Here is a 13195-nt window from a genome sequence, read left to right as displayed (position 1 = left end):
AGCGCAGTGCAGAGGGAAACCACAAGACTTAACGAAAGACTTCCATAGAAAGAAAAGAGAGAGATCCTGAGATCTCTGTAAATGAAGTGTACAGTGTTCGATTTATTTATCGTTGAGCTTTCCAGGGGTATTATCAGATTTTGAAACGACTAGCCACGGCTCATTTACACCTTAACCAAGAGCTGAAGAGTGCTTTCCACGCAACGAAGATTGGGAAAGGAGGAATATCACAAGCATGATGTAAATGTGACGTAAAATGTCGGACTCGATCCATCTGACTACACCAACCTTTTTTTACAGGTTGCCACCTATTTCAACTGTTCAACAACATTCTCAATTCTTCTCTCATCAAACCTGGGCTATGATCCAGCTGCTCAACAACATTCCCACCTCATATACCATCAATTGAAGCGCATGGGTAGAAGTAGGGCTGATGCAGCACGCCTGATACTAATAATATTATAGCGATTCAACAACATTCCTAGCTCTGAAATTGCCAAACCTATGAGACGCAAAGACATGCGACTTTCATATTTCCCATATTCGAACTTCCCACCAACATTTTCAATTTTGAAATTTCCACCAACTTCAAAGTGTGAATGAAAAGAGACCAAAACCGGCGCCCCAGAAGGAGCCAGTAATCCTGCCTGAATCAAGCTGGAATCCCAAACCCCGGATTGAAACAACAACTTTGAGTGAGGACAGCGAGTTATGATGTCAATTTCTTGCATCATCCATCTGTACTGTGCAAAAAAGCAGACAGTAAGTAGCTATGCAAGGACAACAACCTGGAAGCTTGCAGGTGGACTCGCTTAACGATTGCCATGTGATTGGTGTTTACTCTATCTGAGAATAATGCTTTTGGAATAGGGGGGTGGATAGTAGGCGATAATTTCTAGATATAGACTTTTCAAATAGATCGACTCTTGCGCTTAGCTTTTTCGATGAAAAGGGGAGAATGGTAAAGGTAGTGATTTTTTAGGTTCCATTGACGTTACTAGATGATTGAAATATGGGACATAACAGCAAATCGACAAAATCTCAGAAACGAGAAACTCCCAAGTACACCAAGACGAAGCACCCCCAACATTAATTCGAATCACCGTCCGCCTAAGTATCCTCATGAGGCGGTACTAAGACCGTCGATCTGCACAAACATCAGTCTCACACACAAAAAGGGCATCATAAGCGAGCTTACTCAGTTTCTTTCCCCTGGCTTTCCTCCTTCTCCTTTATCTCATTAGGATCCAACACCTGTCTCCCCCTCCAATTCGGCATAATATTCGCGCCCTTACTCCTAATCCGATCCTGATACCAATGCGGCATGCCCCTCAAAATCGTAAGCGTCGTCCCAAAGCCTGGGACAATAACCTGTCCGCTATGGCCACTCAACACTTTCTTCACGATCGCCTCCGCAACAGTCTCAACCTCCATGGTGGGGACCAGGAACGGGGAATCATTATTGTAGCCCTGGAAAAGCGGGGTCTTGGTGTAGCCTTGGTTGATGACTATGGTGCGGACTTTAGGTGCTTTGTAGGTGGTTTTGAGTTCGGCTGTGAGACCCTCGTGGAAGGAGTGTGCGGCTGCTTTGGAGGCGCCGTAGTCGACCATGTTGGGGACTGTGACGAAGGCTGCGAAGGAAGCGACTGTGACGACCATGCCGTGGTTCTTTTTGGCCATTGACGGGACGAATTCCTTTGCCATCCAGTAGTGCGCGAGAGTATTGACGTCGAATGTGAAGCGGACGTCTTTCTCGGTGGCGTCGAGGATGTTTTTTCCGCGGCAGACGCCGGCGTTGTTGATTAAGATAGTTGGTTCGCCGACGTCTTTGCGGATTTCGGAGGCGACTGAGGCGATGGTTGAGGGGGAAGTGATATCACATTTGTAGTAATAGACGCCCTCGGCTGTTGGAATGTTAGAATTGATCAGCATATTTGAGTAGGTAAATGATACTCACGAGTCTCAAATGTCATAGGAATGACATCTAGCACCACAACCTTGATCTTTCGCTCCGCAAACAGCTTCACAACCTCTCCACCGATTCCTCCCGCACCACCAGTAATTAATACAATCTCCTTGGTCCAGTCAAAGTCTCCACTCGTCCAATTGTCCAGCACACCCGTGTCGAGATATCCAGAAGCCCATCGTACCAGCCCAAAATAGAAAAGCTTTCGAAGGCGGGAGAACGCAGTCTCATGGAGGATAGCTAAGTCTGAGCCTTTCTTGGTATATCGAGCGAGGAGAATGAAGAGAAGGGTAAACGCCGGATTAAGAGCTGTCTTCTTGAGCAAGCCGCCTAGGGGTTGGCTATTGAATCCTAATTCTGTTAGTACATGTACTGATTGTGAAAATTTACTTACTTACCTTCGCGAGGCAGCCAGCCATTGTGAAAAGGCATGTTAACGGTTAGTAGCGCAAGCTAGTATGACAGTGTCTATAAAACAATTGAATCTACTCGTAACTAGTCAATGGCTAGTCTTACCAGTTGCTAACATGTAGTCGTAGTAGTTTGATAACGGAGAGAGAAGATGGAAGAAGGGCAATATTGGAGACAGAAGCTAGCATCCTCGTCTAGACTAGATATCAAATGCGTGCGGGGATTGTACCTTACCGTATTGGCAATCTGCATGGTACTCTGCATATCTGAGAGAAACATAATTGCTGCTTGGCTGAATTTACAGCCATTCAGAGCAATCTCGGGCGTCTCCAAAAGCCCAGTTTACATGTGGGTGAACACGAAGCTACGCGTACCGAGGTGAATCCGGCCCCCCAAGGTTGAAACGCGGGGTTGAGCTATGCCACATTGAGGCTGGCATGCGTCAATTGCGATTGCTCCACTGTGCTAATCAAATACTAACGTACATATAGAAATGGCCGATATATACGAGATATGGAAATGTATGTTCAAGCGTGACGGGCAGGAAAGCCGAACTGATGTGAAATATATGACAATAGTCAGTAAGATTCAAGTATACCTGTCAGACTAGCGTTACAAGCGAATGACAAGTAGATCCACGCTAGGTTCGACTTGGACAGCTACCAGAGCAAGAAGAGCCCTAATGTACCAATCCACAAAGCATGGACATTTGTATGCCAATCAGTCGTACCAGCAGCTCCCAGCCCGTTTTGAGCAGAAGCTCCCGGCTTGCTACCTCCTAATCCAGAACCCTGCCCGTTTGTCTCGATTATGGTTCCAGCAATTCGAGTAAAGGTATTAGCAGAGGCGGCTAAGGTGGCTTGATCGAGCATTGGATTGTTGAGGCTATCGCAAGAAGGACGAGCTACATCGGCGGGAATGCTGTTGGTCACTGCAATCGGCAGGTCGAATATTGTGTAAAGTTCCGACCCGTTCATGCGAAAGTTTTGTCGGATTGAGATCTGAAAATCTTCATTAGCGAGTGATGTTGGACAGCACAACTAGAACCAAATACATTGTAAGCTCCTCGAGAACTGTTTGATCCGTCAGGATTTCCGTCGCCAACCAAGCAGTCCGGCCACATCCAATTTATGTGCTTCACTGTGCTCGAAGGCTCCTGAGCCATGATCTCTCCCAAACTCGCGTTACCGGCACCTGCGGTGCCATTTGACACCGTGAAGTTCTTTCCGGTCACATAGCTCGAGAGGAAGATCGTGATGTTGTGAATCGCAGATGTAGGGTTCGAAGGGTACGGTGGGAGTTGCAGTTGGCCGTTCGAGGTGACATCGAGCGCGACATGTAGCTTATCTAGATGGATTAGAACTGCTTCAATAGATGACGAGACCGAATAACTCACCACCACCCAACGGTGTGTTCGGCTGGGGCGCATCTACCAAAACGATGCCTGGTGTCCATATTTGACCATTTACGACAGCTTGCGCTTTCGACCATCCCACCAGCAGAGGAAGAAGCAGTAAATGGAGTTTGAACATGATGACAGCTAACGAAATGCGCAATCTTCTGCAGACAAGTAGAAATGGAGGGGTGGCTAAGAGAGACTAACGGGTCATATATGATAAAGAGGCAGCTGTGCCATATCATATTAGATTCCGAATATCATACCATAACTTACCGTCGGAGAATTATATCAAGGTTCTTGGTTGGCGAGCCCATTCATGCAAATAACGCATTGAAGATGGTCGATTTTTCGGGTTACAAAACTGCCATCCAAAATAAAATCCTTGACGTGTGATCATTTAACAGATCAATCTTTGTTCGAGCTTGAGCCTTGTGGGCAATATGGAAGATCAAGATCCCCACCAAGGTATTTGGTCCGATCATGGTGAGACGAGCAGAGTCGCAAAAGAGGATGGGCTGCCGTTGCGGCCCGTCTTCCAGAAGACGGGGCTGGGAAGCGAGTGTGAATCGTCGCCTCAGAACGAAGCCCCCCTGTTAAGGCACGAATCACGGGATCTCTCTGAAAATCAACATCGCCCAGTGATAGCTCTCATCTCATCTCAAGGATTCACACCTTCACCTCAGTCTTTTCTTTATTTGCACTACCTATCGCTGTGAGGGAGAAGGACTCTCACTAGTGCATACACGATATGGTGGCGTCGCGAACCATCAGATGTCTTCCTATATGGAGGGCAGCTCACCTCAATCGATTACCGCGCTCCTCGTATAAACTCAGGGCCTTCGCTCCTACTTTTAGTACCTCTTCATCAAAATCTGATAAAAAAGAGACAACGTGGACAAACAAATACCGATACCGCGATCTACGTCCAGCGTTACGCTACTCAGATGAGGTGCAGCAAGCTAGGCAGGAAGACCTTCCATTGGTAGCACTGGAATCCACGATATATACTCATGGGTTCCCCTATCCAGACAATGTCGACCTGGCACTTGGATTGGAGCAGGTCGTTCGCGATAATGGTGGAGTGCCAGCGACCATTGGTTTTATTGACGGCGAAATCTGTGTTGGGATGACTAAAGACCAGCTTGTTCGTCTTGCTTCCGCTGCTGGGAAACCCGAAACAATGAAGATATCCCGTCGAGATCTCCCATATATCACGGGAATGGTAAGTTAAAATAACGTGAATTTTCCCGAGGTCTGTTCATTGCTTACATCCTCTTAGCGACTCGCTGGGCGGCCTATCACTGGAGGCACTACTATCTCAGGAACAATGATGATTGCACAGAGAGCTGGCATCCGTGTCTTTGGCACTGGCGGACTGGGCGGAGTACACCGTGGTGGTCAGGATACCATGGACATTTCTGCTGACCTGACCGAGCTTGGGCGTACCACCGTTGCTGTGGTGTCGTCCGGTTGCAAAAGTTTCCTTGATCTTCCTCGAACTTTGGAGTTCCTCGAGACGCAGGGAGTGCCCGTCTGTACGTTCGCAGATGGTCGTACGGGGGATGTTGATATTCCTGCCTTTTATACGCGTGAAAGTGGTGTAAAAAGCCCTTTCACTATTCAAAATGCCAAAGAAGCAGCCGCGATGATTTGTAAGAGACTGTGAAACCTTTTCGGAGCACGAGTTAATTGGTCGTAGTTGCTCAGGCTCATCTGCGCAGCACGAAAGGTGTCATGGGTGGGCTACTCTTTGCAAACCCGATCCCTAAAGAGTTCTCAATTCCCAAAGCTGAGATTGACCTTGCTATCAATCAAGCCGTCCAAGAAGCTGCCGATCAAGGTTTCCACGGGCATTCAAACACTCCATTCATTCTTGCGCGTATCAAAGACCTCACCAAGGGAAACAGTATCCCTGCGAACAGGGCATTGATTCGGTCAAATGTCAAAGTGGCTACGCAGGTAGCTATAGAGCTTGAGAAGCTTCGAAGTTTCTATCGTAAAGAAGACGCTCAGAGAAAGGCAGAGGAGTAAGACCAATGCACGCACTGGTACGTCCCGGAAGCTAACTTTTGACAAGGAGAAACAAATACGGAGACAACCCACCTGCGGCTATGATTTCCTCTAAAGATAGAAAGTGGGTACACTGCATCCATTTGTATGTTTCAACAGCTAACTCTCGGCAAGAAAAACGCAGTCACAGGAAAATTCAGATCCACCTACTATTTCTTCTGAAGCTAGAAACGAGAGTTCCATGAAGAAGGTTTGTCATCTTATTTAATCTTCCCTCCTTTCTTCGCTAATGCTCGAGCTTCAGATTGTACTACAAAGCCCTCCAGATCTCGTCGTCTTTGGTTCATTAGCTGTAGATCTTGCTTGCGATCATTCGCCCGTGGATTCGACCAATAGTACAGACGCTGGGCCCTTAATGAAGACGTCTAATCCTTCGATTATCAAGCAGACAATTGGAGGTGTTGGGCACAATGTTGCACTAGCCGCTCATATTGCATCAGGGGCGTTGAAAGTCCGGCTCTGTAGTGTGGTGGGCGCAGATTCGTACGAAATTCTCTAATCTATCTAGTTAATCTCGTGCTAATCGTAGGTAGAACTGGTAGCGAAACACTCACAGCCATTGAAGCCGAAGGTCTGGATACGACTGGTATCCTTACTCACCCTGAGGCTCGTACAGCACAATACGTTGCAATCAACGACGGAAAGAAAGACCTCGTGCTTGCAATGTCCGACATGAAAATTCTTAGTGAAGCCAAGCCGAAACCTTCGTGGGTACTCTCAAACGCCATGACCGCCAAAGTGGCAATTGTAGACGGAAACTGGGATCCCATGGAACTACAAAAGCTCTTCATCACTCTCAAAAAAGCAAACAAATCCTTGAAAACCATATTCGAACCAGTCTCCGTCCCTAAAGCAGCAAACCTCTTCAAAAAATCAACATACCACACCATCGAGAAAGCATTCCCACACAATCTCGTCGACATCGCCACACCCAACACCTTCGAACTATCAGCCATGTACACTGCCGCCAAAGAAAACGGCTTCCTCGAATGCCAAGAATGGTGGGCACTCGTCGACGCTTTCGGCATCCCCAGCACCGGCGCACGCGATCGCTTCGTGCAAATCACCAACGCAAAAATGACAGACGAAGGTATCCCCCACCAAACAATCCAACTCCTCCCCTATATCCCCACCATCCTCACCAAACTCGGCGCCGACGGTGTTCTCCTGACCCAACTCATGACTCCTCACGACCCACGCCTAACGGACTCGCAACACACACGATATATCCTCTCGCGTAACTCGAACGGAACGAAAACCGTCGGCGGGGTCTATATGCGACATTTCCCTACGCAAGAGGTTGTCAAGGAGATAGTCAGTGTGAATGGGGTTGGAGATACATTTTTGGGTGTTTTGGCGGCGGGATTGGCGAAGGGGAAGGCATTAGATAGCTCTTTGATCGATCTGGCGCAGAAGGCTGCGGGATTGACCTTGGGCTCGAAAGAGGCAGTGAGTCCTGAACTGAAGGATTTACAGGAGGAGTTTGAAAGTTTACCGTAGTGGTTAGGTGGAGCGGGATTTGTATATTTGGAGCGTTGGTGGGTTGTCATCTTTACTCATATAGACTTACATAGATACCTACATATACCTAATACATTGAGTAAGAGGTAGTGATTTCAAGGTTGTCTGTTTACTGTCGTTTGACGAGAAATCAATATCACAAGCAGGTCTAAGCATGGTATTTGACTTCGCTGATCGCCACTCAGATGATATGCGATACGAGTAAGTTTACTTCATACCCTACTTCTACCCAAACGAGCTGACAATAACACGAAACCGGGCAAACCATCCAACCAAAAACGACCCACGCTCTCATTTTCGTAGTGACAACAATGCTATCTCTGACTCCCTCAGCGAAGTCCCTCTAAAGTCCAATAACCAAACAAAACAGCACACCATAACCGATTTCAACACGCCCTCCCACCACTCGTCGCACCCATCTCCAAACAACATACCCAGCTCAATCCACTCCATACCCCTCGCTCAACTCAACGTATTCCTCCTCCTCTTAACACACCTCGGCGACACACTCCCACTCCTCTCCCTCCCCCTCTTCCTCTCCATCCCACCCATCTTCTTCGCGCCCTGATCCCACCACAACCCGTCCACCGGTTCAGCCGGCGTATGAAACGGCCACTGACACCTCTCATCCTGTTTCCAGGCCCCAAACACGCAAATACACGGCGCAACTTTCGTATTCACATACGTCGTGTTGAGGAGTTCCTCCTCACTCACCTGGATCTCCGGGAGCGTGGTGCTGTTTGAGCGGGAGATACGGAGGATATCCTGGGTTGTGAGAACGCGTTTGTTGTCGGCGATCTCTTGTTTTTCGCGGATGTATTGCGTATTTCTCCTATCCGGTCTTCCGCGTGCCGTGTCGAAGATGTCTACGAGATCGTCAATTTTTGCGGAATTATCGAGGTCGGGATCTTCAGCTTCCATCTCCGTGACTGATACTATCGGCATATCCTCCCGGCTGCTGGAAATGGGACTCATTGTCAGATCATCACCGAGAGGGTTTACGGGCAGCGGACCGCTCGATTTTCGTCCCAATGCTACGACGTGGAATTCATTTGTAAGGTGGTCGACCATTTCTTCATCGTCTAATTCTGGCGTGTTTTCTATTCTTCGAACGGGAGACGACGATGCGGCGTCATACTTGTCTTGTCTGGACTTCTAGCGCGGTCAGTAATATTCCGCGTTTGCAGTCGTGGAAACTTACGTTGCCAGGAGATCTCAAGACATATCGACAGTTACCCATATGTCTCAACGGTTTACTGGCATTCGACGCGAAACCCCCGTCCATATCCGTATCACCATCTTCAATGCTTTTCGCGTCTCTCTCTGGTGTTGACTCATGGGCCATTGAACTACTGGGTGATTTCTCCCATGGCAAGACCATTTCCAAACTGGGATGTATCTCTTGGGGGTAGTTGTATATTCGATAGGGGGACGTGTCTCGTGAGGAGTTCAATGATCCGGATGCTGGCAGATTTGAAGGGTGTTGAGATGCGGTATTATCTCTGCCATTCTCGCTCTGAAAGTATGGCGAGCGTCTGAGAATCGGACGGGGTGGAGTGACCTTTCTTGTGATGTCGTTCTGCCCGGGGACTTGTTCTTTCTCCATCGCGTAGTGGTTAGTGTGGTAGCAGATATATTCCGCGGTGTTCGATGACTTGGTAACGATGCTTGGAGTTTCAAATTTATGCTTTCTGGATCGAGTTTGTCGAACGTGCAGATGCGAGATTCTGTGATGGTCGGGTGTTCGGTTTGAGGTCTTGTTTTTTGCACGGCGGGAGGGTAGTCACAGGTTTCGACGCTGATGTTGGGCGTTCCACGATCGTACCTTCCTCATCAGACATCTTTTTGGCTCCTCCAGTTCCAAGGCCAGGACTCGGAAAAGCTTGTCGTCGGTTCAGCAGTCTTCTGTACAATTGATAACTTGCTCTGCGACACAATTCTTTTTATTTCTATCTATCGCTTTTCCATGAGCATGCATGCTCGCTCCTGCCACCACTCAACTTGGTTATCTCATCGTTCGAGAATACGGCATCGCAGATGACAACATCTCAAACCAGCTGCCCACTAATGTCCGACCGGATAAGTCCAGTTCGAATAGATCTTGACAAGATATTATTTCCTCGAAACAATCCACGAAATGCATGATATTGTTCCAACCTGATTGACTAAATATACATTATTGTCTCAAATCGATCCACGAAATCTTATGTCTCGACTGCTACCTATCTTGTCCAGATCGAAGGAGCCCATCACAAACTACCTGTCCGTTTTCTTCTTGCTCAGAATTGGATGTTGAGGAGTTCTTGACCAAGTCAGGAGGAGAAGCGGTTGTAGCCGTTAATGGCCAGATAGTCTGCCAAATTTTGCAGTTAGTGTACGCACTATATGTGTTCCAAATCTGTGTTGGTCTTTGTTTTCTGTTTCTTGTGGGGCGCTATATGACATTAGAATATGCTCTCTATTTTCCCCATTTCCCAAGCCAAGGTTGGAATGGACCTGGTGGAAATCCAGTGAGCTAACTGACGGTACAAAAGACGACTTACACCGCACATTTTCTAGTCGGACTCTCTTATTCAAAGTCTAACTCATCAGTTACTATTAATTCGTCGCATACTCAGACAACTTTACGAACTTCAAGTCGTCACAAATCTGACTCGAAATATATTTTATTTCTCGGAATCTGCTAAGCTTACACAACAACAGACTCAGCAGCTTGGTTTTGAACAGCACATCATGACTTCTGAGAACCCTCTTCTTTTTTCACCATACGACTGGGCTGACTCCGACTCCGACTCTGACTCTGACTCTGACTCTGACTCTGACTTTGACCCTGACTCTGGCTTTGACCCTGACGCTGAGGTCCCTTCTGACCCCGAGGAAATAGCAGCTCTGCGCAACAAACTTCAAATGAGAAATCTAGGGTAGGTACTTTCACAAGAGACTATAGCAGCTACCAGGAACCTGAGGTCCTGGAGCTTCCTGCATTGGAAGATTTGGAAGAAGAAGAGGACGAAGAGGACGAAGAAGATGAGGAGAAAAAAGAAGTTATTACCTGGAAGGAATTTGGTGAAGGACTGAAAAATTCTGTGTTATACAACGCAGCAAGAGCCTACCGCAGCTATCAAGACTCCGAATGGGTAGGCTTATTTTGGTGTTTGTTCTGGTTTCGCGTAGTGGTTGTACCCCAGGTAATTGCGCTGGTGATGTGGGTCTGGTGGTTCTTCGAATGGCTACGGGGCAGGTAAAAATGATGTACGATTTACGGGTTGATATCGTGTATTGGAAATTACTAGAATATCGATAGCTCTTGGTAAAAACTGGAGGTTTCACCTTCCCTTTCACGGTAATCTGAGAATCGACAAGTGCAGTGAAAATTTTCTTGGGACTTGAATAAGTAAAATAATCATAATCAATGAGGAGCAGGGCATCATATCTATCGTTTTACCAATCAAACTAACCTGCTATACTTGGTTATCATAGAGAATAGTCCTGATTGTTATGTCATACATGACAAAGAGGCTGTTGACTTTCGTAGCCATCAGCCATCTATTCAATCAAACTTTCTACCATACCAACGCATCTTTATTCTAAGCAGTTTCAAAAAAATCCGAGTTTATATCTAAGTCCAGCAGGAAATTTTATCCCTCAACAGAAAGAAGGAGGGGAGCTAATAATTTCTCACTGGCTTTAGCTGAATTACTACCGCGCTGGGTCAAATTGTCAGTGGATGAGACAAATAATTAGTCTGAAATTTTGACGAAATATCGCATATTTCGTCGATCATTCTGGGTAAATTTGATTCTTGGGTATCTATTTTGAGACTTGTATCAGTTGTATTGGTTCTGGAATACATAAACTGAGCTCTTTAATCTTACGGGCTTGGCCATGACAAAGTTCGGAATTCTATACATCATTTACCTACACAACCCTCGCAAATGACGGAGAGGAACTGCTGGATTCTTGTAGTAACTTGATGAAGAACCTGAGAAAAAAACCAAGCACTCCTGATAAGTAATTTCATTTTGAATTAATTTAAGTCTAGGGGGTTATTATTCCCCAAAACTAACGGACAAAATATACCATATTTCGTCAACTTGTTCGACACCATCTCGCGTTCTCACTACAGGCTGTACTGCTCAGCGAGAGGACGGGTTAAAATGAATGAAACTCCAATACGCCTCCATTTTGTTCCACGACTCTTGTCTAAGCAAGAAGACCTAGAATATCCTTGGGCTTCCTCAGTCTCTGGGATGCGTCATCGGTGGCTGGGAACCTGATTTGCTCAACCAGCACCTTAAGGCACATCCGTGCTCGTTGTTGGGCTTCTTCTGATTCCTTCTCATCCACCATCAGAAATTCGAACCATTCCGCCAAATAGACTTCGGGCTTGACTTGCTTTTGGAAAGCCTTCTCAGTGTCGTTGTTCGCACATAAAATTAAGCATTCCCTTCTAATAGATTGAAGAAACCTGCTTTGAGACCAATACCAGCCCATGCAATCAACCTCAGCCATCTCATCCACACATGCACCAAATCCAAACCAACACGGTAGCCAAATCCAGTGAGTTATCGGAGCATCCAGGAAGTCTTCGTACTTGAGGCAGGCAAATCCCAATACGATGATCTTGAGTACGTGGCGCATTCCTAAGATACATAATATTTCACGACGAAGCAATTTATCGAAAGTTCCGGTTCTTGGGAGATTTGGGTCTGCGGCATGTCGCAGGAAGTAGTACATCGGATCTGACACATTGAAATAATTTTCCGTCACCCTCTTCCGAAAAGCACCAATGATATCAGGTTTTTTGTCCATCAATCCCGTAGGATGGGCTGACTGCCCGACCCTTCTTCGGAATACGGCAAGAGATATGAGAGCCGATGCAATATAGGATATGCAGAATGGTATTGCTCGAATCTTGACTTGGAAGTCTGAAATCGTGTTGGAGTCGAGATAGAAAAAAGGCCATGTGAAAATCACAACGCCCACCATTATGAACAATATGGCAAGCCGATCCCTCAAGCGCTGCACAGATAGATGTCCCCGAATTGTTTCAAGAAATTTGGTTTCCTCGTCGTCTGGTCGATCTGGTAGACTCTTGGCTGGAATAACTTCAAGTTGATAGGCTTCGAAGGAGTTGTCGAAGGAGGCTTTTTCGTTTGACAACGGGCCCGACTGTATGTCGACTTTGGAGGACATTTTGACTTGTACGACAATCGATGGGTGAGGAATGGATTTCATGGAATGTTGGCCGAGAGATTTAGACAAAAGATGTGTGAGGAATGGATGGAAGAAGGTTGAATTATGAATTGGCGGAGAGAGTGGATAAAATATTGGATGGATAGGTTGGATGATAAAACGCACCGACAAAAGACGCGCGGAGAGCGATTGGACGAAGGATTTTTGGATTGAATGAAGATAGGATGAAAGACGGGAAGAAGAAACTGGTGTGAGAATGGACGTTGTGACTTTAAATAGTGTCTTAATGGCTAGTTGACGGGAGTGGTGGGGACTCACTGGAATATGACGATCGCAACCACGCCTTACATCATTCTAGGCCGTTATACTAGAAAACCTAAGAACACCACTCAAGACTTTTTCAATTATTCGATCATAATGTCCCTGATGACAAATTCTTAAATTTTTGGAGGGACGCCGAAATGTCACAACCCTGCGAACACTTCAAATTAGAGTTTCTCGTCAGCCAGCATCGGCCAAGCAGACGAGTCTTTCATAACTCTGTTATCTTAGTAATCTTGCTCAGTCATTGTTGACACTAGAGAAAGTGTGGTCTTCCTTGGTTTTAGCTTGGGCTTATTTTAGTTTGCGTT

At 46.5% G+C, this 13195-nt stretch overlaps 6 protein-coding genes across 6 annotated transcripts; 2 read left to right on the top strand and 4 right to left on the bottom strand.

The window, feature by feature from the left end:
• Positions 1-1110: 1110 nt before the first annotated feature.
• GLAREA_02138 (NAD(P)-binding Rossmann-fold containing protein) lies at positions 1111-2385 on the bottom strand (the record flags this gene model as incomplete). The annotated part of the gene is made up of 4 exons (XM_008089354.1): positions 1111-1147; positions 1199-1904; positions 1958-2317; positions 2361-2385. 4 exons carry the CDS (start codon positions 2383-2385, stop codon positions 1111-1113), a joined length of 1128 nt encoding a protein of 375 aa, XP_008087545.1.
• Positions 2386-3036: 651 nt separating this feature from the next.
• On the bottom strand, positions 3037-3909 carry GLAREA_02137 (uncharacterized protein; the record flags this gene model as incomplete). Its single annotated transcript, XM_008089353.1, has 3 exons — positions 3037-3378; positions 3432-3724; positions 3774-3909. The coding sequence occupies 3 exons, from the start codon at positions 3907-3909 to the stop codon at positions 3037-3039; spliced, it is 771 nt and encodes a 256-aa protein (XP_008087544.1).
• A 638-nt stretch (positions 3910-4547) lies between these two features.
• On the top strand, positions 4548-7346 carry GLAREA_02136 (Indigoidine synthase A-like protein; the record flags this gene model as incomplete). The annotated part of the gene is made up of 8 exons (XM_008089352.1): positions 4548-4598; positions 4663-4998; positions 5056-5428; positions 5476-5803; positions 5854-5910; positions 5961-6036; positions 6091-6329; positions 6380-7346. 8 exons carry the CDS (start codon positions 4548-4550, stop codon positions 7344-7346), a joined length of 2427 nt encoding a protein of 808 aa, XP_008087543.1.
• A 483-nt stretch (positions 7347-7829) lies between these two features.
• Positions 7830-8973, bottom strand: GLAREA_02135 (uncharacterized protein; the record flags this gene model as incomplete). The annotated part of the gene is made up of 2 exons (XM_008089351.1): positions 7830-8522; positions 8569-8973. 2 exons carry the CDS (start codon positions 8971-8973, stop codon positions 7830-7832), a joined length of 1098 nt encoding a protein of 365 aa, XP_008087542.1.
• Positions 8974-10100: 1127 nt separating this feature from the next.
• On the top strand, positions 10101-10612 carry GLAREA_02134 (uncharacterized protein; the record flags this gene model as incomplete). Its single annotated transcript, XM_008089350.1, has 2 exons — positions 10101-10288; positions 10315-10612. 2 exons carry the CDS (start codon positions 10101-10103, stop codon positions 10610-10612), a joined length of 486 nt encoding a protein of 161 aa, XP_008087541.1.
• A 958-nt stretch (positions 10613-11570) lies between these two features.
• On the bottom strand, positions 11571-12563 carry GLAREA_02133 (uncharacterized protein; the record flags this gene model as incomplete). The annotated part of the gene is made up of 1 exon (XM_008089349.1): positions 11571-12563. The coding sequence occupies one exon, from the start codon at positions 12561-12563 to the stop codon at positions 11571-11573; it is 993 nt and encodes a 330-aa protein (XP_008087540.1).
• Positions 12564-13195: the final 632 nt, after the last annotated feature.

Source organism: Glarea lozoyensis, assembly GCF_000409485.1.
Source record: "Glarea lozoyensis ATCC 20868 chromosome Unknown GLAREA7, whole genome shotgun sequence".
Lineage (NCBI taxonomy): Eukaryota > Fungi > Ascomycota > Leotiomycetes > Helotiales > Helotiaceae > Glarea > Glarea lozoyensis.
The sequence above is the reverse complement of the archived record's forward strand: the minus strand, read 5'-3'. Positions and strand labels throughout refer to the sequence as shown.